Below are 25,414 nucleotides of genomic sequence, written 5' to 3'. Positions count from 1 at the left end.
TTTCAAACAATCATCTTTGTATTCCTTTTAAAACAAATATCATCCTTATCAAAAAATTTCCTCCAAAATATTCAGTGCTCGTGGGCATTTTTTATTAATTCAAACATTTCACTTTTTGATGATCCAGATGTAATTATGTGATTTGCACAGTTTCATTTACACAACCTTTAGCCTAGGAGTTAATTTCCATCTTTCTACTACAATCTCAGCAACCAAAGCACAAAGGATATTTTTTACTGAGATTTGGAAAAAATTAGAGAGCTCAAGGCACAAATAAAAAAAAGGCTGTCAGGACAGATCTTTCTTTAAGAGATCATTACTTCATTAAATGATTAATAAAACAGCTCCCTGTGGTCTATCTAAAAGCATCTGTAGAGGAAAACAAGGGCATGATCACCTGCAAATCACAATGGAGAGCTACTTCACCCCCTCACATTTGTACATGAGCTAGCTTCTGATCATGCTAAAGCTAATTACAGCGCTACTAACCCGGGAAAATAAACAACATATGCTGCTAGGACCCAGGATACAGATAATATTTAGGAACTCTGCCTTGCTGGGGGAAAAGGGCTAGGGAGGAGATAAACTCATTATGACTTCTGCCTTAGTCTTCAGAGCACCACACTTCATAGTACTGCCTCCCGTTCCTGCAGTTTTCATAGACAAATCATATTTCTGAGGCATTTATACATCTGACCAGGCCCAGTTCATTGTGTCACGCTTGAAATTCTTTTTGCATTAAACAGAAATCAAAAATAGCTATGCTAAAATAACTAAAATATATATTTTTGAAGATTGAGGGTGATAAATAGGTAGAATTTCCTGGGATTTCCCTATCTTTTTTTCCAGGATATAAAAGGTCCAAAACATTATTAGCTGTTTGTTGCAAACTTTGGCTCCCCTTCTCCCTAGCTTTTTTTTTTTCCTTCTTTTTTTCTTTCTTTCTTTTTTTTTTTTTTTTTTTTGCTATTTCTTTTTTAATTAAAAACAGTAGGTAACAACAGCAATAACAACCTTCAAAGTCAAAAGAGACCTGGAACTGACTGATGAACTTTGTGTCCACAGAGAGGAAACATTGAAGGCTTTCAAAAAAACCCACAGCTTTTTTCCATAATTAATAAAGAGTTAATTACAAAGATTTCTACAGGAAAAGGTCGATATATATATATATATATATGCACACACACACACACATATACTACACACTCATATTTATATATGAGGGTATATATATATGTATACATATACACACACACACGTTGTATGGAGATGGGAGGACAAAAGCATTCATGAGACCTGGATGCTAAAGGCTGACAGAGAGGAATGTGAGCAAGTTAGGGCTGTATTATGAGAAACTTGCGGATCCCACAGTGGACATATCTGGATGTCCACAAGTGACTGGAATAGCCAGAGGTGCATCTACACACTGTTAAATTAATGAAGTTGAAGCCTGTTCCTTCAAGTCCTCCCCTCTGGCTGGCCCATGAATTCCAGAATGTCCATACTTTAAAACAAACAGATGAGTCTAGACACCCTGCAGAACTGACTTTCCCTTTTTTATCTGCTTCCCCTGGATGAAATTAGGATTTGTTTTAAAATCAGATAAATTACCTTTCAGCTATACTATGTCTATTAATACTCTGTAAAGTGATTATGAAGAGCATTTTCTGCCTTCAGACACAATACTCACAGCCATATAATCTGATGAGCACCTCCAGTGTTCTTCAGTCCTCATATCATTAATGGTTAGGGTGACACGTCGTCCTTCTTCCACTGTGATCCTCCATTCACACACTCGATTATGTGGGTATAGGTTGGGATAGTTGGGGGAAGTAAATGTTCCAACAGGGGCAGTAAAATCCCCACCACATGCTGAAATACCCAAATGTTAGGACACTTCTCAGAGTAAGGCATTGCTTATAGAGTTAAAAGGAAAAAAAAAGCAAAAAAAAAAAAAAAAAAGCAAACGCCACCACCATCACCAAAAAAAAACAAACATTAATAATGAAAGAAAAAGAGATACTGAGCTTGATTTGATATGCCTGTCCTGTCCATATGTTCTTCTAATCAGCTGAGCTCCTGTCAGTCTTTACCATTCAGCCATAAAAGTTGAATGATAATAGGCCATAGCAGATCCAATTATTAACACGCCTTTCTCTGAAGGGTTTATGCCAGACTTCAGAAGCCTGAGTGACCCACAGGCTTTGATGTCAAGCAATACAAGCCTCTCACTGTGGCAGGATTGAGACATTTCTGCCTTCAAGATGACTGGGCAGGGCCTTAAAGTGAGTAATAATGGAAGGATGGATTTTTCCACTGCTGGTTAACAGAGGTAGAGAAAAAGCCATCAAGGACTTAAAGAAACACTTTTTCAGTGCAGTTATTTTGTATTTTTTCTGTCTTTGTTATAAATATCAAATTTCACTCTGATGAAAGAAAGTTGAAGATCTTGGGTATATAGTGCATTTTCCTTCTGATATTAATGGTGTAAGCTTACCAATTTATTCTTTGTTTCTTCTTAAACTACAGAGATAGTTTAATGGAGTGCAGTGGGAGAGTTAGTCCCTTTCCTCACACTCACAAAGTCCTACATAATCATCTAATCTGTGTATCCACCTGTATTTCATTTTTGCTAATACAGTTTCTCTTCTGAGGTTGCATAACAGGGTCCTGAGAGTGAAATAACATTCCTTTGGAGATTGTTTCCCCCTCTGTCATTTTATTGCAGAAGCAAAGATGAAGGATAAGAAAAGTTTCAGCTGAGCTTTTAAATGAGCTGGAAAGAGTTAAAAAGGAACTGCAGAAGATTTTTCAAGATCACTACTGCAAATAATTTTTTTAAAGTAGCTAGAGTTTGCCAGGCCAAGCATTGCAAGGACACCCAAGAAAATGTATAAGAGAAGTGAGAGATGGGAATAGAACTTTATCCTTAGTCCTGGTGAAGTCGTTGTGTTTAGGACAAGAGGCAATGGACGCTGTGAGGGTTGGAGAACACTACAATAGGTTGTCCAAAGAGGTTTTGGAATGTCCATCCCTGAAGACATTCAAAACTCAACTGTTCACAGTCCTAGGCAACGTGCTCTATCTGGCCTTGCGTGAGCAGGATGGTTGCACTCTCCAGGGGTCCCTTCCAACTTTAATGTCTCTGCAGTTTTTTGATTATTTTTATCCTATCATCATCACTGATGTTAAGCCTGGAAAGACCTTTTTCTTAGAAAGGCAAACTCTCTGGGGAAAACAATCTGGTATGCTAAACTGCATTATCTGAGTGTGCTTCTGCAAGTCTAGAGATGATTTGTGGTGACATATTTGTTATGGAAGAGAACTCTCTGTCAGAAATGGAGTTTTTACACGATCAGCTCCTTTTCCTCCCTCCTTTTCCAAACTCATTCATTTTGAGAATAAAGAAATTATTCCTGTTAAAATGAGAAAACAACCCAAAGCATTAAGTCCAAACTATTTGTTTCAGGGAAATCTTAGAATACCAGTAGCCTTAGAGGAACAAAATAACATAAAGGATCCCTGGAGTTACTGCTGTGGAGAAAAAGTGCAGAAGAGTGTCCTTTGCTGTTTGAAACTTACCATTCAAGGCAACATCCATTACAGAGATAGCTTGTCTTGCAAAGTTTTTGCTAAGCAGTGATCAGAGAGCTCTGTTCATACCTTACCTAGAGTTAAATTTGAAGAGCAAATATACACCGCTCCAACATTAAGTGATCTACAATGTATGCTGTACTAGTTCAGTTACGGTGTGTGGTGTGTTTCCTTCCCAAAATTAAACTGTAAAATTACAAATCCAACCTTCAGCACTGGAATCAAAGCGCAGTCTGAATCCTCGGGCATTTACTGATCCATCAGTAACAAACTTGACATAAGCAGAACTGTCAGAGGTATCCATAGCATCAGGGCGAGTATTACCGCAGTACCTGCCCAGCAAATTCCCTGCAAAAATCAAATACAGAAAGACAAATTGATATCAAAGATATTATTTCTGTTTCCATTTACATTGAAGGATCAATATTGGTGTCTAAGGAACAGTTGGACATGGTGCTTAGGGACATGGTTTAGTGGGTGTTATTGGTGGTAGGGGGATGGTTGGACCATATGATCTTGGAGCTCTTTTCCAACCTTAATGATTCTATGATTCTGATCACTTTCCAGTTTAACCAGACAGGCTTGAGTAAACTAGCAAAATCAAGCTATTGCTGGAAAATAAAAGGGTTTTGTTTGCCTTTTTTTCCACAAGCAAGGCAAAGGGGAGCAAACTCTGTACATTTGAAAGGGACACTTTTTGCACAATGGGGAATGCTTTCAGGAACCTTTGCTGAGGTTTCTTAGCATTATTAGGGAAGGGATGACAAACACAGGAACAATTCTCAGACCAGAAGCACTATATTCTCGGATCTCCACAAAGTCATTTGCGCACTGAGAGGAATTTTGAATATCTAGGTCTTCCAGTGTGATGGTAAGATAGTGGCCCCTGGGCCCTTGCAGAAACCATTCACACAGCAGGTTGTCTTGATAATGAAGGTCAGGATACCCCACACTTTGAATGATGCCAGTTTGTCCCATCACTGTACCACCACAGGGAGCTGCAAAAGCAAGAACATTGCTTGGTTGCTTGAATGACTTCAGAAAGACGATTTGTTTGTAGAAGAACACTCAAGACTTAAAGCTAAGGCACAAGCAACTCATTCTATAACTGCAGTTATATATTGGGAATTGCTTTCTGACCAAAAATATTCCACATTTTCCTTTTAATTCATCCAGTCCTCAATTTAATTATTTACTTATTTATTTTGTCATATGCACCCTTCCATAGCAAGCATCCCTTCCTCTCTGTCCTGTCTCTCATTAATTTGAATAAACTCACAGATTTCAAGGCTTATATTTTATCTCTACCCATGTGAATATTTATCAGAAAAAACACCCTTCAGAAAAAGACTAAAAGAATATCTAATGGTCAGTGTATACCACTCCTTGTGAGGCCTTCTCATAAGGAACCATTGCACAATTCAGGAAACAACTATTTAATAGTCAATTTTCTCTCTGATGACTCATTTATCTGTGGTATCTGCAGATACAAACTCACAATACTACAGCTCCCAACAAATATTCCCTCATGGAATATATTGGATTTTACAGTATATTCTGTGTGTCTGGTAGATACAATCTTTTCATGACAATAACAATAGTGAATGTACTGTCTGCTTTGAGTGATTAGTGATTTGGGCATGCAGCTGAAATGATAGTTTAAATCTTTTTATGGATACATAAATACATTATAAATTGCAGCTTAGTATACTAACAACATTTTCTTGCAAGTCGCTTCAGTTTTCAAGTTCAGAAATATCATAGGACACTATATTGGCCTTAGGGTTTGAAATTAACCAAATCAGCAAAATCCTGCATAAAGCGCATTTTACTTTTTTGCCTTTGAGAAATCAACTGTCCTAGACTTTACTATGCAAGTGACACTAACATAACCTTCAAAGACCAGCAGATATTATTATTATCAAAAACTAAAATGTACCCTCTTTCTGAATCTGTTAAAATACTATTTTTTTATTTGATTTTAGATCTTTACTGGTGTTTTCTAATTTCATTTTTGCGGCTTGAGACCAAATAATTTTAAAATATTTCTTCTCCCAGCTTACACATAACAAATTTTCACTACTCGTTCCTTTTCCACTTCATTTTTGTGCTGCCCCTGTTTGTCTAGCACCATTGTTATTATACATTGATTTATATTCGTATACAGATGTTCCTGAGTTGTTCTTCTGCTAACTCTCTGCTAATTTTTGCATTCACCTTCAGGTTCCTGCTCATGAAAGTGATGCTAATTTTGCATATTAGAAGTTAAATCATGTTATATGACTTCACTTGCCTTGCCCTTTTTGCTATTGCCCCTTTGATAACTGTCTTTGACAAGAGATTACCCAGTCTTTGTTTCCATTTATACAAATATGATCAGTTTCCTATTCCCATAATTTCCATCTCTGCTAGATGTAGAACATGTTGCTTTTAACCCATATGATGATTCTGATACGTTAGCACTAATGCTAATTGAAAGAGGCAAGGGGTGGTCAGTCCACCTCTTATGCATGTTTGAAACCCCATTTCAAAAACCTGGTATTTGAGACCAAAGTCTTTTCTAAAATGAGAGAAATTGATAAATGCAAGCATTACCAATCGAGTATTTAGCATTGAATCCCACATGTGTGACACTGTCATCAGATCTGAACCTCAGGTACATGACAGCTCCTGAGGATCTCTGTGAACCCGGGGTCAATCTTCCACAAAGCTTGGCAAGAACAGGAGCATTGGAGTCAGCACCATCACGTAGCTCTAGGTAACTTGAAGTACAACTAGAAGAGGAGAGAATTTTCTGTTCAATGTATAGCAGTAGTTGTTTTAAATTAATTCCATAAGGGTACAAAGCCATGAAGCTGTAGCGAATTAGATCAGTCAGTTTCCATGCAGTGTCACCAGGACAGAATCAACGAGTTCATGATCAATGATAGCCTTCTAATATTTCAGTGAATAAAAGTGGTAGCGTTAGGTCAGAGGTTGGACTCGATGATCTTGAGGTCTCTTCCAACCTAGAAATTCTGTGATTCTGTGATTCTGTTAGAAACATTGACAGAGATTCGTCCAAAGCCCAGTCTATGATCAGATCAGATCTGACAGAAACTTGTCCTTTGGAGGAGTATGAACAGCCCTAGCAAAGTAGTTGTGGCTATCGTTAACATGAGTTTTTTGGTAGAATTCAGATTCAGCAGCTATTCCCTATTAAGTCTGTTTGACGACTGATGAATTGAGAAACAGATATAAGAAAGGAATAAAAATTCAAATACAAGGGCCTACTTAGGTGGACATAGAAAGGCTCAAAACATCTTAACCAACAGCTTTGCCTTCAGAATGTTGTAACAGCCTGCAGAGGACATTGATGGATGTCAGAGAGGAAGGACACCCTTAGGATTCTCTCTCCAGTTCCATTTTTTTTCTGAACATGGCTTCAATGAAATTACATCAGCTGAAAACCAGGCCTTGTTTTATGCTTTGTGGAGGGCTGAATGTGCAAAACATGCAGATCCATTGCAACTCAGCAGACAGGCAATGGAGGAGGGAGGCAAATATTTATCGTGGTAATCCATTGGACTTAAAACTAGTCAGTAGTCACAATGAAAATATGAATATGAAAGGACTAGAGTGCACAGATGTTTACAGAAAACACCTTTCAACAATGGATGCTTCCTCTCTGTCTGTTACATTTATCTCTACCATGTGCTGCAAAGTTCTGGGAATGTATACCAGTGACTTGATAGCTTCAGTGATCTATTCTAAAAATTTCCTAATCCCTTTTGACTGTAAATCTGGAAGTGTGCTCTGAGAGGAATTAGAGAAAGCAACAGAAAGAAAAATCAGAATAAAGTCTCTGGAGAAACACAGGCAAAATAATGTGGATATATACTTTTGTGAAGGTTCAATGTAAAACTGATCTTCAAATTGCAGCTCTACTGCATGTCCATTAGGAGCAGTTATGGTCCAGACACAGTCAACATGAGGGGGATAACTGTCCGGATAGTTGGGGGAGGTTGTATATCCACTGGGGTTGAAATCATTGATATAAATATTCCCTCCACAATCTGGGAAAGAAAAGATCGCCAATGAAAAACATGTTAAGGAAGTGGGTGAGGCATCAAAAATATGAGTCATCACAATATTCCAACACGGTTTCCTTCCAGTGTCATATAGCTACATCAAAAACATTTTTTTTTTATTACTTACTGTGGGAAATAATTTACCTAGCCTTCCTCATTTCCACATGTTCTGGTCCCTGAATTAAACTGCTATCAGGTCTTCCTTGGATTGCTTCAAAGCCAAGCAGGAAATATGTTTTCTGCCTTATTCCTATCCCAATTCTTAAAGCTAGAAAGCCAACAGATCAGACTCATCAATGCTTCTGTGATTCTTTCCCTACTTCTGCTTTCCAGAAGTTGAAATGTTTGAAATGCCTGTTTGAGACAATAATGAATGCATGAGAGATGCCAGTCAGAGCAAACGTGAAGACTAGTTCAGGTCCTTTATTCTATTTTGACAGCTTCCTGTCACAAACAAAAAAAAATATGCATATATATATATAAATAAATGTTCTAGCAATGCTGGTAAACACAGGATTTTAGTCAAGCTTTCTAAACTGAAGTGGTAGAAACAGCATTATACAGCTTCACCTATTTCCTTTATGAATACCGGACAGAAATACTAACAATGATTCTTTGTGGCAGCAGGGAAAAGTAGGCAGAAAACAGGAAAACAGGCGCTTTAAAATGTGAGTAGATTGACAGGTTACCTTAGTTTTGTTTAGTTACACTGTTTAGCAGGAGGCCTCCTGGTGTCCCAAGTGGCATGTGGCATGAATACAGTGGAATAACTGTAAACATCAAATTCCCAATTTACCCATGGGACCTGAGTCTTTTTGTTTACATTTTTTGAAAAATGTTAGCTCAGGCAGGGAATGTTATTTTCTCAGCTGAGAGAAAAACTTCTGAGAAATGTTATCACCTTTCTAGACATAGTAGCCTAAATCATTGCTGCCATTACTTAGCACTTGCACTGGGTAGTGTATGTCCAAAATAATGTTCTTGTTTCCAGGCTTCTTTTCCTTTCCTGCATGAATTATGAACAGCTCTCCTTTATTTCAGATGCTACTTTCCCATCGAAGCTTTCCCTGCCATAAGGTTTCCCTGTCTGTTGGGATTTATAACAAGAACCTCCTTTAAGAGGACAAATTGCAAGTCATTTCTATTGAGTTGCAGAACTCATGTTTATTTTCTAGACTTACCTAGGCTCTTAGCTTCATATTTCAGTTTGAATCCTTGACCTTCATTCCTGCTGTCAGAAATGAAGTGCACAAATAGCTGATTGTCTGTGGTGTACATGGTAGAAAGGGGGCTGCTTCCACAAAAGCGACCATTCCCTCTTCCAGACACCAAAGGTGGGGCAGCAGCATCTAACCCATTCTTCAGCTAGAAAAAGAAAAAATGCTAAGGTCATGCAAGCTTTGAGTAGACTCCATCTCAACACTCCCAGCCGTAGGGGAAAACAATAACCTAGTGATTAATTAATTAATGCACAGCAATATAAGACACAGAGAGAAATAATATCATTTGTGTTATTTCAGTTTGGTATTTCCACCTCCCAGGAGCCTGGGCTCCCTCACAGACACTAAAATCACTAAGATTCAGAAGCTTTAACACCTTTGAGGATTTAGGGCTACTAAGATGATTGGAGGACTGGAGCATCTGTCATACAAGGAGACACTGAATGAGCTGGGCCTATTTAGCTTGGAGATGGGAAGACTGAGAGGGAATTTTATCAATGTGTATAAATATCTGAAGGGAGGGGGTCAAAACGATGGGGCCAAGCTTTTTTCAGTAGTGCCCAGTGACAGGACAAGAGGCAACTGGCACAAACTGAAGCACAGGAGGTTCCAGCTCGAGATGAGAAAGTACCTCTTTACTGTGAGGGTGACAGAACACTTGTAACAGGTTGCCCGGAGAGGCTGTGCAGTCTCCTTCTCTGGAGATATTCAAAATCCACCTGGATGTAGTCCTGTGCAATATGCTCTGGGTGATCCTGCTTGGTAGGGGGGTTAGACTACATTCCTTCCAACCTCAACCATTCTGTGATTTGGAGACCTAGCCAATAATCTCACCTCTACATAATCTCCATGGTTACAGGAAGCATCCTCACTCTTAACCTGGAAAGGGTGTTCAAAATGGACAGCAATGACAAATCCAGAGGTTACCAGTACATGCCAGGAACAATTCAGATTAGGAGAATAGTCTTGAGGGTAGTGGGGTGATGTGATCACACCTCTGTCTGCATGCAAATAGCCTCCACAACCTGGGAGAAAGGAGTTGAAGCAAAGAGGAAAATATTAGCGGCAACTATTCATTCAGAAAAAAAAACACCTCCCTCCTAATGGGAAGATGTAACAGAGAAAAGCACATGAACAACTGAAGGCCATGAAGCAATGCACACAATGAATGACCTACCAAATACAAGCTAGTAGATTGCAAGATGACACACACCAAACATCTTGATGCTTAAAATCAGTTCTCAGACTTAACAGAAAAGTAAGCATGGCCTCTGTGCCAAAGACCTCCCATGGCATGAGCAAATGCTTATGATGTCTGAGTTCATTGCTTCATGGACTAAACCATTGTCACCTACTGTCAAGATAGATTTTAATACATATCTGTGAGACCTGGATAACTGATCTGTGTGATTAATGGCATAGATTGTAGACAGATGTTAAAAATGTCATTACAAGTCTTTTTCTTTCCTTATCCAGTTGTTAGCAGTAAGGCAGACATTTATCTAGGGGAGAAGAGAAACAAGTCTTACTTTTGTAATACGAGGCATTAAACCCAGCACCAGTGATACTGCCATCTGACACGAAGTGGATGAACATTGTCTCTCCAGTTGATCTTACTGGCCCAGGAGGTTCTTGTCCACACAGAGTAGCAAGCACTGGAGAAAGACTAGTGTCTCCTGAGATCAAAAGAAGACATGTTAATATGAAAATCAAATCACTTTACTTTGCCTTTTGTTCACTGTGGTTCTCACACTTTCAGGCAGGTAATTTTCAATATTTTTAAACACTCACAGACTGAGAAATATTTTTATAGATGAACAAGTATTTTGCTAGACTTTACTAGCTTTGCTTTAACTAGCAGAATGTCTCAACACAGAGGAAGAATACTGGTGTAGATGCTGTTCCTATTGCTGTCTGGATTACTTAAGCTCTATGGACAAGAGACTTCACAATGCAGGGACCTTCTGTGTCATGCTACAGGGGTAGGGCAAGACTGGTTTCTCACCATCTCGGATAATAAGTTTGTCATAGTCACATGAGCTGTGAGATTCTATGTCCAGAGACAGGACGTTAAACTCCACAGTGGATCCAGGAGCTCTGATAAGCCACACACAGTCAGCAAAATTTCTGTAATTCATGGGCCAGCCCGGTGAGAAGAGGAATGAAGGTGTTTCTTCAGTTGTCACAACCCCTCCACATGCACCTATAATGTGCAAGAAAATAAGAACTGAAAGCATCGTCTCATAAAATTAAACATTTCCCCTGTATAATTTGACAGTCCTGTCATTAAGCAGAATGAGGGCACAATGATAGTCACAGGAAGGCATTTCTTCAAGCATTGCTTTGATTTGGACTGGGACTAAACAGCCTGAAAATACAGACCTATAAGGACCGTATATATTCCTGTGCTACATGGTGTGGTAGTGATGTAAACTATTTTACCATAAGGAGTATCTACTAAATGTCCTAAGAGTCCTACCACAGTTTAACACTGTTTGTACTTCAGAAAGGAAGGGTGCATACACAACCAGTAATATATAAACAATTTAGACCCTCTACAAACTGAAATGCTTTTGTTTCAGCTGTAAATTTAAGGCAAGATGGACTCCTTGCTGGGATACATAGTAGTTCAGTGCTCTGCTAGAGCATAAGACCATTACATACTGCTGCTCTGCTGCAGAGCCCCAGGGGTCAGTCCCTCTGTCCCTATGAATTTGGTTTTAGATTTAGAAAGAAGGCATTGCACTATGTCCCAGATAGTATTAACTTTCTCTTGTTGAACTTGCTCAAAGAAAACTGATGGTATAATAAACACACTCCCTCTCCTTCCAGGAACTATTTCTCAAAGAGATACATGATCATACTGAGCATATTCTATATATGAATACATGACGCAGTCTAGTGTAAGGTTTCAAATCATAATGACCAGTGATTTAAGAATAGTCTTTCAAGAGGAATACTTTTTCATGAAAGCATATAAAATGTTTACCTAGGGCTAAACAGTTACGAGCTAGGGCGTCCTCTTGTGAAGAGTATTTTGTTTTGTTTTTAAAGTAAAGCTCAGTATAGCACTGGATATGTCATTTTTAACCACATAACACACTGAAAACTCACCTCTAGCAATGCTATGTGTAGCAGCAGAAGCATCTACTGCATACCACTCCAGAAGAAAGCCTTTTCCAGTCACAGATGAATCTGACTGGAACTGGATTGTCATTGAGCTGCCAGAGGATGCAAAAGAAGCAGGATCTGCACCACAGTACGTTGCAATAGGTCGAGAATAGATGGTGGGCCCGTCATAAACCTGCAATGAGAAAACAACAGTGAAAGTGTTATTCTTCACAGAGGCATATTTTCATTCTCTTCATAGCCAGCAAGTTTTCAAGGAGAAAATTACACCCTTTAAATGAGCAAGAAGGATTTTGACAATCTTTCAGCAAATCCCAGTTAGAGGGAAACCCCTCTTATAAAAAGAGAACAAAATCTCCCCTTCCATTATACAGTGTTATTTATGAAGCTTTCATGGAAGAAGGATCTGGACAGAACCCATCAATCTCAGCTCATTCCCAAGAGGGTTGCTCTTTGGGTCCAGTGACTGGCATCCCATTTCAAAAAAAGTCCACTGGCACAATCTTGTTCCTTGCTGAGGGAAAAGTGATATGATCTACAGATAAAAAGGTATTGTTTTCTTTTTTTTTTTTTTTTTTTTCCTCATGAGGAATACTTATATTTTAAATTCTTTTAAAAGTATGCAATAATGTATTTCTATTTTATGTATTAATAAGCCAAGTTCTTGGTAGTTAAAAGATGTTTCTCTTTTGCTACCTTTCAGATCTAGTTTTGTCCTTCTCCTCTTCCCCCCCAGTAAAAAAAAAAGGCCAAGTAGAGTAAGCTGGGAAATATAAATAAATATTATCATAACATCGAAAATCTGATCCTTGAGTCATCCACTGGATGTCTAGCTGATGTAAGAAACTACTTTTGCTTTTAGATGGACAGACAAAAAGCCAGGCTGAATGAAAAGAAAGAAGATACCATTAAAATATGACATGAGATGAATGAAAAAACTACATTTCCTTTATGAACTAATATTAAATTTTGATATCAGTGGATTAACAATGACATGTTAATGAGTGTTAAATATGTTAAACTAGTATTAACTTTCTTGTTCCAAAGGATAATTATTGTCAACTGGTTTAAAAAACAAACAAACAACAACAAAAACACAAAACAACAAACCTTATTTAAGTAGCAGTGCTTAAGTTTAGAAAGAAGTTTTTACCTCTACTGCTCCATTTTGCCTAGCATCATGCTTACTGTGTTTTTCAGCCTCAAAAAGCTTGTCTATATTATAGAAAAACAATAAGCAAGAAGAAAGGTAACTACCTACAACCAACAGCAAATTATTGATCCAGCGATCGAAAGAGGTGCAAGAAAAGGATTGTTCCTTGTAGGCTTTTAAAATAACCTTATTTTATAGGTATTGAGATGTCCATTATGGAATTATTTTTAATAAATTTCAAACTTATAGCTTGGAAATAACTGTTAGGGAGCCACAGAGTATGTATCCCTTCCTATACCTAATAATTACTGAAAAGAGGGCATGGCAAAACCAATGAGTCCCAACCAAATCCTTGGAAAATCATCTTGTAGGTGTCTTTGTTCATTGTTTTTATCAAAGTCAAATGGAATTAAAGAATTTCTTACAATACAATCACCTTTAGCTTGTCGTAACGACATCTGTGATGATTTTCAATATCCATCTCCAGGATACGGCCATGGATAACTTGTGAAGCATTGGCACTTATCCGCCACTGGTAATTAGAATTGTGAGGGTAGCTTCTCGGCCACTGTGGTGAAGCTATTTGTCCTCTGTTTCCCACAATGTCATTTCCATACACTGAAAAACAAGAAAGAGATATCTAATCTCTTCTTCACATAAATTAAAAGAAGCACTGGGGCCTATTCTGGAAGAAAGCTTTCATTTCAGCCCTTCTTATTTAATTTACTTAGGGCTAGACAGTGCTGTGAGGCATAGATTTCTGTCTCAGTCCTAGAGCACACACCTAATTATTTTCTTGCTGTGAGGGATGCAGTGTGCCCTTATCTGAAGGAAATTATCCATTTGAGCCATACGGCTCTGCATCTAGGAAAGATGGGAACATGGCATAGCTAAATTCCCTCCTCACCCTGCCTACCTCATGTTCATTTCTTCCCAAGAAGTATTAAATAAGAAAATGCTGGGATTTTTTTAATGCCTTTGTTTTCTGGTGAAAAACAGGTTTGATTCTACTGATCTCTGACATAATGGTAATTCCTTTTGAAAATGAGTAGTAAAAGTCATAAAGTCATAAAGGAAGATGGTTAGAAGTGTAGCTGGCTTAGTCAGAATTGCTGTGGATGTCTGGCTTCAGCAGCCTGTTCATGCAGTAAGTTGTACTGATGTTTGCAATGGTTCCTTGTAGCTTTGAATCTATGAACTGGCATAATTTCCTTTTCTTCCAATTCTGCTCTTTGTTTAATGTTATCTAGATACAATCCAGAAGATGGACACTGCTGTACTCAAAAAGCAAAATGAAAAGCTGGAAAAGAAATACCTGTTTCTTAATTTGTTAATTGCTTAATAAAAGGCAACATAAACATTGACTATGATTGCTTTCTTTCATGTAGCACAGGAATATGGTCAGATATCTTAAACTCCAACAGGCTACTTGTTAACTCAGGCTGATGTTAATTTTGTAGCATATAGCTCTTACTCCTATCTTCACAGTACTTCACAGTACTGCTGAAGGGAGAATCTGAAAACCAGGTGATAAACTGTTAGAAAACAGTCACTGAAATAGAGAATATTTTATTTTCTCGATCCATGTATTTTTTTGTTGTTGTTTCTGAAAAGGTTTTATGATCAATTCAAAAAAATATTGTTATAATAATTTTAAAAGATAGAATTTCATGTCTAATTCATCTGACTATGTAATACTTGACACATTTGCATACACAGAAGTTTAGTAGATATTTTATAACATATTTTTAAGCAAATTCACAGCCTTGCTGACATCAATGAACATTTTCTAATAGTCTTTCCTGGGCCAAACATTCACTATTTTGAATCATTTGGAAGTGTTACAAAAGAACAATAGTTTTCAATTAAATAGAATTTACTTACAGTGAGAGAATGTGGCCCTGAAGCCAACATCAGTGCCTGAACTGTCTGAGACAAATTTAACCCACAGGATGTGTCCAACAGTAGACGTATAATTCAAAGGTAAGGAGTTTCCACAGAATCGTCCTGCCAGCCTGCCTGTAGCATTCTGTTCGCGAATTTCCAGGTAATCTTTGGTGCAGCCATCACTAGATTCCACCTGAAATGTTCTGTTTCAATAGCAGTGGAAGAGCATTAGCAGACATATAACTGAAACATATTTCAGAGTTTCCCCTGCCAGGCTACAAATCTTCCTGCAGCTAATATCCTGACATAACAGCTAAGAGAACAGCAACCCTCCAGAACCCAGAAGTTCCTGCTCTTTACCTTGTGTTGCTGATACAGGGCTTGCTCCTTTCTGGCCCATTATTTTATGACAGAGCTTCAGTTTGTAAAGTTAACATTTTTAAAGAATTCCCAAACTTTTTAAACTCAAAATTAAGAGTTCTCAAGTTTTTAATATTTGCTGGTTCTCCAACACAGGGGCTTTCTGAAACATGGAAAGCCCCTGAAATAATATTAAACTGATTTTTAATATAAGCCCAGGTCAGACGTTAACACCTATTGGATGCAAAAAATGCTTTTAGCCTTAAAATCAGTTTGCAGCCCCTACATCTGAATATTATGTCAGTACACTCTCTGGTGAGAAAAAAAAAATTCCAGAGTCCTAGATTCATTTGTAGTTAACACCTCAAAAACCCAAAGTCCCTTATCATTGTCTCCAGAATTATGAAATATTATTGCTTCTATGCCATCTCTGCATTTCGCATGGCTGGTTCTGAAAATAAATAAATAAATAAATACTCTTAACTCTTCTAAAACAATTTTTACCTTAGAACAGGAATGGGACTTAGACATCAAATTCTAAATTGTTGATTATTGTACTGAGCAGAATGCTAAATACATTCTAAAAGTCATTATCTATTATTCCAAGTGAAATGCTTTGATTCAATCCAATATACTTTCCAGAAGCTGGCTGTGAATATCCAGCAAAGATTCCAGAGAGGCCTCTTATAACAAATGCTCCAAAATATTTCTGCTTTCTGATTTTCTGGTAACAACTCCTCCCCTCCAGTCCTGAACACAGCCATATGTGTTCAGGGTACAGATGCTGTGAAATGGTTCCAACCACTCATCTGGATATACTTCAGACTAATTTAAAGCTAAACCTCAAATCGCGAGACAGGCATTTCTGTTCAGACTGAGCTGAAGAAAATGAATACCTTACGCCAAAGAAACTTTATAAAAACCTAATATTAAATTAAATTAAATTAAATAAATACTGCTTTTTCACACAATGACTCCATGCTTTCCAGTATTTTCAGCTTGCTTTTCAGCTATGTGTAACTTTAAAAAAAAAAAAAAAGCGTCTACATCTACTAAGTATCACTTTATCTATCTAAATATACGCTCTGCTGATAGTTTCTGCTTCACACTAGATTTCTGTTTTGGTTCTGAAAAGCTGTTATTCATTATTTTGTAGCTTATATTTTAGAAAATGTTTCCAGGCTGTAGTGCTTATTCTCTGCTTCACTGAGTAAAGGAGGAATATAATGTCCTTTTCATTGCATTAGTGAATCAGCATGTGTCTAACAAATTGTACCTTATGCGGTCAACATGTTATTGTGTAAGTTTTCCTTTTGTCCTGATTAACTGTAAATGCAAATTTCAGACTTTTCTATTTCTGCTGATCCCTGATAAGGTTTACTAAGGGTCAGTGCTCTGTTTCTTGGCATCAGTCACTCTTTGATTCTGGGAAACAGAGAAGCTCAGAAACCCGTATAACGGCCAAAGGACAATCTAACTACTCTGGTAAAGGGCTCCATATTGTTCTGTGGATCACATATAACTTTCCTGTCTGAGGTCTTCAAAGGAAAGTTACTTTGCTGAAGGTAAATGTTCCTTAGGATACTATCCTGGTCCCTGTTGTACCTCCATTGCTATAATTGTCCTTACGGTTGGAAAAAATTTGAAGACTTTAATATCAATTCTAACCCTACAATCTGTGGAGTACTCGGGCTCTTTATGACTCAGCTATATAATAAATACTATGATGAATCTTGTAGTAAGGAAATAGTAGGAGTTTCCTTTGTAAAGAAAAGGTACAATAACACTAAATTTCCTCTTCTTGTTTATATGTGAGTGAAAACTAGCTTCTCCAGCATCCCATGTTGTTCAAACAATAAATCACCTATTTATATCACACCGTATATGTCTTAATATAAACAATGACTAAGACAGGAGAACACCAGCTGACACCAACCACTCCTGTGTTCTCTTTCCAAGCGACTGTAAAAGCATGTTTCAGCTTTATCATCTGGTAATTACATTTCCTAATAAACACAGAGCATCCTTCCTTCAGCTCTGTTAAAGTGTTGAATAATAACCCTTGGCAATGCATTTACATGAAGGACAGCTGTAGCCGGTTGCCAGGAGAGCTGAGAATTGTCCAGACACACTCGGTGTTGAGCGGATATGACTCGGGATAGCCAGGGCTGTTGAAAGCTCCTCTGTCCATGTGGAAAGTACCTCCACAGGCTGCAACAAGAAAGAGAGAGCAGAGGCTTGAGAAAGAGGACATCGAACAAATACCTTGATGGAGCCAGAGCATTTTCTAATCAAGAAAGCATTTTGCCTTGTCTCGTTGTTCTTTAGCTTGTTGATACCCATACTGAGACCTTATCCAAAAAAAGGGAAGGCAACAGAAGACTTTAAAAGATGGAATGTCAGAGAGCCAAAAAGATACAAGACCTTTTTCTTAAAAGTAAGAGGCATAAGCCAGCAACACCTGCCATATGGACTTACATGATGTTGACGCAACATAGGTGGCATGGAAGCCCCTGGCGGTAACGTTGTTGTTGGAGATGAAGTTGACTACCAAGGCATTACCAAAAGAAGTGATAGGATGTGGCATGGTTGTGCCACAGTAACGGCCTAAAAGAGAACAAACCAGAGAGGAAAAAAAGCAGTGTTTGCATGTAATTACTATTGATAATGTAACATTTGGGGTTAATGCCTGACAGCAACCAAAAGTAAAATTTTTTGCTTACAATTGTAGTTGTCAGTTAAATCTAAATAAAAATTAAATACCTTTTTTATTAGCAGAGAACTTAACTCTGGTAGACTGTTTTTTTAAACTGAGGAAGAATTTAAACCTAGACCTCCTGCACCCCAGGCACCCTAGCTAACTCACTGGCTATCCTGCCATTGAGTTCTTTTGCATTCACTTGATCCAGAAATTACAGCCTAATTAAATTTATAAAAATATCCCAACAAATATATCTGCCAGTATTTCCCATTTCATTCAGTTTGTTTCTGATGAAAACAACAATTGAGAAATAACACACCAGTTCTCCTTTAATGGACTGTAATATGGAGATAAAGAATATGAGTCATGATTTAGCAGAAAGACATCTGAAAGGAAAAAGAAAGGTAGCAGATAGTGTTCTGGTCCTCTTGCCAGGTGAAGGCTAAAGGTAGGTGACAAAAAAAAAAAAAAAGAATTCTGCTCACTGTTACAAGCCATTTATTTCTTATTCCAATGCAGAACAACCCTTTCATTAAAGAAATTTCTCCAAATATTCAACATAAACCTCTCCTGGTGTAATTTGAGGCCATTTCCTCTTGTTCTATCGCTTGTTGCTCTGGTGAAGAGACCAGGCCCCATCGTGCTACAACCTCCTTTGAGGCAGTTGCAGAGTGGCAATCCTCCCTAACATACTGGGCTACCCCCTGCCTCTCCTTCCTAGCCTATGCCTTCTGAAGAGTTTGTAGAGCCCTTGAGTTGGGCTAGCCATCCGTTATGTTCTTGTACTGTTAACCTGGAATTCAATTTAAACTGAGTTGCTTGGTTCCCCATATTGTTCTGCTGAAGAGGAAGGAAAAGGCAGCAGGAGTCAATGCCACACTGCAAGTGAGCAGAGGGGTACAGACAGAGCCTGAGAGGACCATGCTGTTCTCAACAAAGACTTATCCCTTCACCCACAGTCTCCTCTGACTACACTGGACGCTGGAAAAAAAAAAATAGATTCTTGAGGCAGGAAGACAGTCACCAAAACCTGCTTATTTTGGGTGCAATCCTATATATGAAATAAACAAGACAATGTTACAGTACCTCGAAGAGGAGCCTCATAGTTATTCCCATCCAAAATCTCCACAAAATCCTTTGTACAGTTTTGTGTATCGCTTTCAATAGCAAAATCAGTGAAGGAGAGTGTGACGTGGTTGACTGGCAACAGCAAAGAGAAAAACTTTAAAAGGTGTTTGGCATTTCATGGAGAAATAACTACGTGTAAACAAATGTACTGTCTTTTCTGAAGTCAGTCAGTCCCCATAAAGCATAACATTTTAACTAGTTTCATACTTGACATGTGGAGTGAATTTCATGGAAGTGCATTAATCCTTACTGCAAAGATCCTGGTAAATCTCTTCATATTTCAGTACTTTCTAATACAATTAATATTAGAAGCATACATATAGACATGAACCTAAATTTGCAAACATCTGAACAGCTTCATTATAAATTGAAAATGTCTGCAAATACAGCATGGAAATTTTTCACACATTCAGAAACAAAACTTATTCCTACACGTCTGTGACCTTCTGTCCCTTTGTGATCTATACAATAGATTTGCACAAAATGTGAACTGACGCTGCCCTGCTCCAGGCTTAGAAAGAGACGGACTTTCATCGTTTTGTAACATTCCACATACATCAATTGGACTGGTTAAAGGATCATTAACTACCCTCAGCTACATTTGTCTGGAATTGGATTTTCCACACCCTCAGACTGCAGGCTACATCCTGAAAAAGAGGATTTCTGACCCAGGGTATTTTTGACTCTCACATTGCTTTTGATTGTCCAACAGGAATGAAGGTGAAGTCACAACAGGAAGAATAGGGGCTTTTCTCAATGCCAGTCTGTGACAATAATTAGTCCTGGCCTCAGAGCACCTGTACAGTGCAAGCAGGTCAGAAAGAGGGGCTCATGGTTTAGGTGATACCTAAGCTTTCTCCCACATTGAGCAAGTTTGAATTTGACACAAATATTTTGCTTCTCACTGGGCTACAATTAATTAGCTAGAATAAGCTGAGATGACAGACATGGACCCAGGCGCTGCATGCAGCAGGGTGCCACGAACTGGCACTCAACCGCGTAATCCGCGTGTTGGGCACTCTTTGTGTCCTGGTCCAGTCAATCAATTACAGCTATCAATGCAGGTCCTCGGGACACAAAATAAAAAGTAAAAACACAGCGGGGGGCAAGAGCAGGAGATTTGGCATTTTCAGTAAAAGCAGAGCAAGACCTCTCTGCCCTCGTTTGCCATTGGCTAAATCTATTTTGTGTCTGCCCTGTAACACTGCGACTGGCATAACAATGCCACGTGTACCTGGAACGTGTGGGATGTACTGGCCCCACCGACCCATGGGTGAGGTCACTACATAGACAGGCTACTTTTTATGAAGGATTTTCTGATCTTTCGTGCTGATGTAAATCAGGAGTCAACAATTATGTACGAGTTTTCAACTTGTATCCAGGAAAAGATTGCCTTTAAAAATAAATGTTATATAGGTGGGGAACAGTTTTGCTGATGTTCTTTTCGTGTATTAGTATAAGAAACTATGCTTTAAAGAAGTATTGCTTATCTCCTGATTTTTGGTTTAGTGTTTTCTTTGGCAGACTGACCTTCATTTTACAACTAAATAAAATAAACTTATTAAAATCATAGAAAGTTCCAATCAGATTTATAACAATGGCTACATACCATATGAACAACTCAAGTTCAGTAGTTGATATTAAAATAAACATTCACTTTTAAATCACGTTACCAGGATACTATGACCCAACTGTACATATTTTTAAGGAAACTTATACAATGTAAAGGAAATACTAAGCATTAAAGGTAATACTAGTATCTGATGGAAAATGCTTGGTGCTTTACTATCAGTCATAAATTTGACGGGCACAACTGAAGGTATACGTATACGCATGAAACCAGTTTATTTGTATTCTTTTTGATTTGCATTTTAAACTGAAATTCCTCCGTACCTTTGTTCATCTTTTTTTTTTTTTTTTTAATTTGTTTGTTAACAGCATAGATCTGATGTAACACAACACTGGTATGAAAAATCCAGACCAAAATAATCTCAGCTAAACACAAGTGCTTTAATTATATATAAGCCCTAAATTTTCTCATGGATGAATCCAACTTCACTTAACGTTCAACACCATTTATAATTTTAACACTTGAGTCACAGTAAATCACCTATGATGATAAAGTTGTCAACTGTTTACCTCACAGTACCCTAAACCTTTTACAGTAAAATCTGATTTAGGACAGATTATGAGAGCTACTCTCTCTCCAACTATCAGGATGCAGAACTTCCTAGAGAAATAAAGGAGGAATTTTCTATTGTTACTATAGAAAAGAAGATGAGGATATTAGTCATCCAAGCTAACTATAAAAGATGTTTTTACTTACATGGTTCCTGAGCCTGAATAATCCAGCTGCAGTTCTGATTGTTTGGGTATTTGGCAGGATACAGAGGAGAGGAAATTGCTGCCCCAACTGCATCTGACTCTATGAAACTTCCACATGCTTTAGAATGAAACACATACACATATATACACATAGATAATTGTTTGTATATATAAAACACATATCTTAGATTGCATGGCAAAGATACATAAAATATAACATCCTATAGCAATTTGAAATAAGGATAAAATTCAAGACAGCAAGTTGTAGAAAAAACAAATAGCCAAGAAATACCTCATAGCCAAGAAGAGCAACCTCGGGGCCAAAATAACTTTTTTTCAGGGTAGCCCAATCATATACCTATTTATCTGATTATTTCCCTGTGTTGGAAACTAGACAGGAAAAAAATAGTAAGAACTCTCCAGAGATTTCCAGTGTCCAAGGAAAGCATCCCGTTCCATTGGCATTATCCTTTCGTGAGGTGCATCAACAAACCAGCATTTGTGTGAAACGTTGCACATATGTAAGAGCTTGACTGACTGTGTAACTTTGGCTAAGTGCTGAATGCTGCCATGTCTGATTTCTAAGCATACCGACTCATCAGAAAAACCCCAGTTCCGAGTTCAACACACAGCTGCTTTATACAGCAGAGTGGAGAATTAGGTGCTAAAGTAGTAACATACAGTGAAACAAAATCATAAGAAACAATCAGAGAAATGGATTTTCTCTGCAAAAACTAAATGATTATATCTGGAGGAAAATACACGTTCAAATTTATTATGAAAAAATATATAATCAATCATCAAATAGTATGTAATGTTATGAAAGATTCTGTCACATTAGAGTCTTTTTTGTATTAAAAAAGGAACCATGGAAAATATCATTTAGTCCTCCACAAATTGGATACATGATGTTTGGCAGGTTTTGCAGGTCTGAATCCATGGACTTCATCAATAGCACCACACAAAATTGCTTTATACCTTTTCAGATTCACATGTATGGATAGACATATAAAATCTGACTTTGCCAGTAGGACTGGGGAAACTGCCAGTTGCATGTTTTTCTCAAGAAAAACATTATGGGTAGATGGCCCTCAAGGGAAGAGGAATAAGAAACAGCTGACATATCCTGGATGGCTTTCTATTAAAAGCAAATTTTTTCCCAATCAAAGAATCTAAGATGATCCTTAGATTTCAAATTCTTTAGTTTATAATTTTAAAAAATCAGTGCTGTTAAAGATACACGCTGGTATGATGTATGTACAGAAGCAACTCTTCTGGTGTCAGCTATGCTGAAAGACCGTCTCTAATGCAAACTAATTGGTGATTGGTTAAATACGTGCATATGTAAATTAAGAAATTACCTTCAGTAAAACGAGCACTGAAGCCCCTGTGCTGGATGGTTGAATCAGAGCGCAGCCGGACGTACATCAGATTCTTGGAGGACGTAATAGGAGTAGGATGCTGTGTCCCACAGAGTTTTCTAAGAAGGGGTGCTTCATTGCTAGGACCATCAAACACCTATCACAAAAAGGTTAAATAAAATATTGAGTTTCAGTAGGCATTTTGAGAATACGTTTATTTTATACTCTGTCTTATGTTTCATATGCTTTGATACTGATACAGCCCTGGTATGAGCAGCGCAAACAACGTGTGCATAGAACCTTAATTTTGTGGGTGTTTCCAGAAAATCTAGGTATTTCAGGCTGAAGCTACTGTAACCTTTATAAAGCAAATGCATCAAGCAACAATTTTCCTCTGCATGTACATGGTATGCAGGCAGCCCTACTTTAACAGTCCAGATAATCCCATACATTTATTTTCATCTGTTAATGGCTAAAATGAATTCCTGTGTAGTTTTTATTCAGTTAAATCCTAAATCTTACCACCATAGAGACCTCCAAAATGGCTCTGACATGCAGCTAATGCAATAGTAGGAGCTATGACTGCGTGTAAAAAGAGCAGACACTGGTGTTATGGTTTCTAGATACTCGTACCCAGCATGAAGTATAACAGTCCATATATCTATGCTTTATGATGGCTTTAGTGTGCTGAATTACACACATGTACGTGAAGTGCTACTTAGGTAGAGGGTAAAGAACAGTTAAAAAAAAGTAAGGAAGGCAGCAAAGGTGGTTTTATAAAACTTCACTTTTAGTTTTACCACAAATGCCTTCCTTCTCTTTTTTCCCTTACAGCTGATATTTTTGTTTCCTTCCTCTTTGTTTCAAAATCAGGAAGAGAAGAATAGTGAAGTTAAAAGCAATGAGTTTTATCTGAAGTGACATCAAAATTACAAAAACAAAGACAAAACACACACACACAAAATAACCACCAACCAACCACCATCAACAAGAGGGAAAAATGGCTCAGAGTGTCCCACTAATCTTCTGCAGCACTCCAGCAGATATGATTCATTGTGTTTGGAGCCATGGGCCACCCTCAGTGATGAGCACTGGAGGCATCAGCACAGTTGCACGCCCCACAGAGGAAAAGCTTTTGGCCACTGGGCAGCAGCAAGAGTTGGCTTAAATTCCTGTTTCAGCATTAATGTCCTACATGATTGCAAGCACGCCATTTAGTATAACCCGTGACAGCTTCCTATAGCAAAATAGAAAAAAAGAATGAGATAGTGAGACTACTGAAAGATAGTTGCTAGGATGTTAAAAGCTATATGAAACCCCAGTTAGAGCAAAACAATGGCATTGGGTTAGAAGAAAATCTACTTTTTATAAATATTTTCTTCCTTTGCTTTCAAATGCCTGATATCCCAGCAAACCTGTGCAACGTAGCATGGATGAATTAGAAAAAAATAAAAATCAGCTAGACTGTATAACACAATGCAATGTTTCTGCTTCCAGTATTCAAAAGACCCTGAGCACATTATATAAAAAAAAAAAAAAAGTACAAAAACATTAGCTGGGAAAAAGGCGGCCTGTCCCAAATAAACCTCAGAGCTGAGCAACAAAGGACAAAACTCCTGTTTAATCCACTGGCATATCCTACTTAGCCAATGCAGTATTCATGAATTAAACATTTGCCCTCAGGCATATAACACTAGCAAGCTGTGTGGGACCTTGTGACGGAGTATTAAGTGTACTGCAATGCCTATACAAATGATTACCTTGTAAAGAGAACCATGATATCCATTCATTCAACCTTTTCTTCTCGCTTTGCATCTCATCACAGTAAGCTCTTTAATACGCACTGTGCAATGTTTATTCTTCCACTGTACATATATTTTGTATATAAATCAGATTGCCTGGAGTTAAAAACCACAAGCCATGGAATGTGGTTAAAAAAAATAAAATAAAATAAAAAGCAATGGCTAAGGAAATAACCCTTAGGAATTAAGGTACTGTCCTTCCTTGGACATTAGTGAGAGGATTTTATCTGAATGCTAGAGTTGAGAATAAGCATTGCTCTCTGACAGAGAACAGAGAGAGGGCTTCATTATAGTTCATGCAAACTGTTGGTTTTGATGATCTGTGCTGCTCTGCACAGCTGAGGATCTGAACATTGACACATGGACTGTTATGAGATTCTAATAGTTAAGCTTTCTCACTAGGGAGGATATTAAGAATGAGTAATGTCAGAGACTAAGCAGACATTTCATTCCAAGAGCTTTCTGGAAGAAAGAAGTCTTTCTTTGGTAATACTAGGAGAAGAGCATGAAGTCAGAGGAATATTTTCTAAATCAAGTGTATTTGCTGTTTCTGGGCAGCTTGCTTGAAGAATAGTAGTGTCTCCTCCTTCGAAAAAAAGGAAAGAATTCCTAGCCTTTATACTTGCTAAAAATCTGATCCAAGCAAGATGTATCTGCCAAGCTGCCACAACTCCTAAGAGTTGC

The 25,414-nt window shown here is 37.9% G+C and overlaps 1 protein-coding gene across 2 annotated transcripts in view; it reads right to left on the bottom strand.

The window, feature by feature from the left end:
* CUBN (cubilin) overlaps positions 1-25,414 on the bottom strand; it is a 140,592-nt gene that overhangs the window by 40,359 nt on the left and 74,819 nt on the right. For both annotated transcript variants that reach the window (XM_068673837.1, XM_068673838.1), the window contains exons 32-48: positions 22,929-23,085; positions 21,569-21,685; positions 19,201-19,314; positions 17,892-18,020; positions 17,492-17,624; positions 15,051-15,256; positions 13,603-13,784; positions 11,999-12,188; positions 10,890-11,087; positions 10,414-10,560; positions 9,719-9,909; positions 8,846-9,029; positions 7,475-7,649; positions 6,190-6,368; positions 4,383-4,592; positions 3,802-3,942; positions 1,691-1,872 (exon numbers count right to left, since the gene is read on the bottom strand). In XM_068673837.1, the coding sequence (XP_068529938.1) occupies positions 1,691-1,872; positions 3,802-3,942; positions 4,383-4,592; positions 6,190-6,368; positions 7,475-7,649; positions 8,846-9,029; positions 9,719-9,909; positions 10,414-10,560; positions 10,890-11,087; positions 11,999-12,188; positions 13,603-13,784; positions 15,051-15,256; positions 17,492-17,624; positions 17,892-18,020; positions 19,201-19,314; positions 21,569-21,685; positions 22,929-23,085 (2,835 nt within the window). The remainder of the gene's footprint in view (positions 1-1,690; positions 1,873-3,801; positions 3,943-4,382; positions 4,593-6,189; positions 6,369-7,474; positions 7,650-8,845; positions 9,030-9,718; positions 9,910-10,413; positions 10,561-10,889; positions 11,088-11,998; positions 12,189-13,602; positions 13,785-15,050; positions 15,257-17,491; positions 17,625-17,891; positions 18,021-19,200; positions 19,315-21,568; positions 21,686-22,928; positions 23,086-25,414) is intronic.

The sequence above is a fragment of the Anas acuta genome, chromosome 2 (genome assembly GCF_963932015.1).
Source record: "Anas acuta chromosome 2, bAnaAcu1.1, whole genome shotgun sequence".
In the NCBI taxonomy this organism is placed as follows: domain Eukaryota; kingdom Metazoa; phylum Chordata; class Aves; order Anseriformes; family Anatidae; genus Anas; species Anas acuta.
This window is presented reverse-complemented; position numbering and strand designations above follow the sequence as displayed.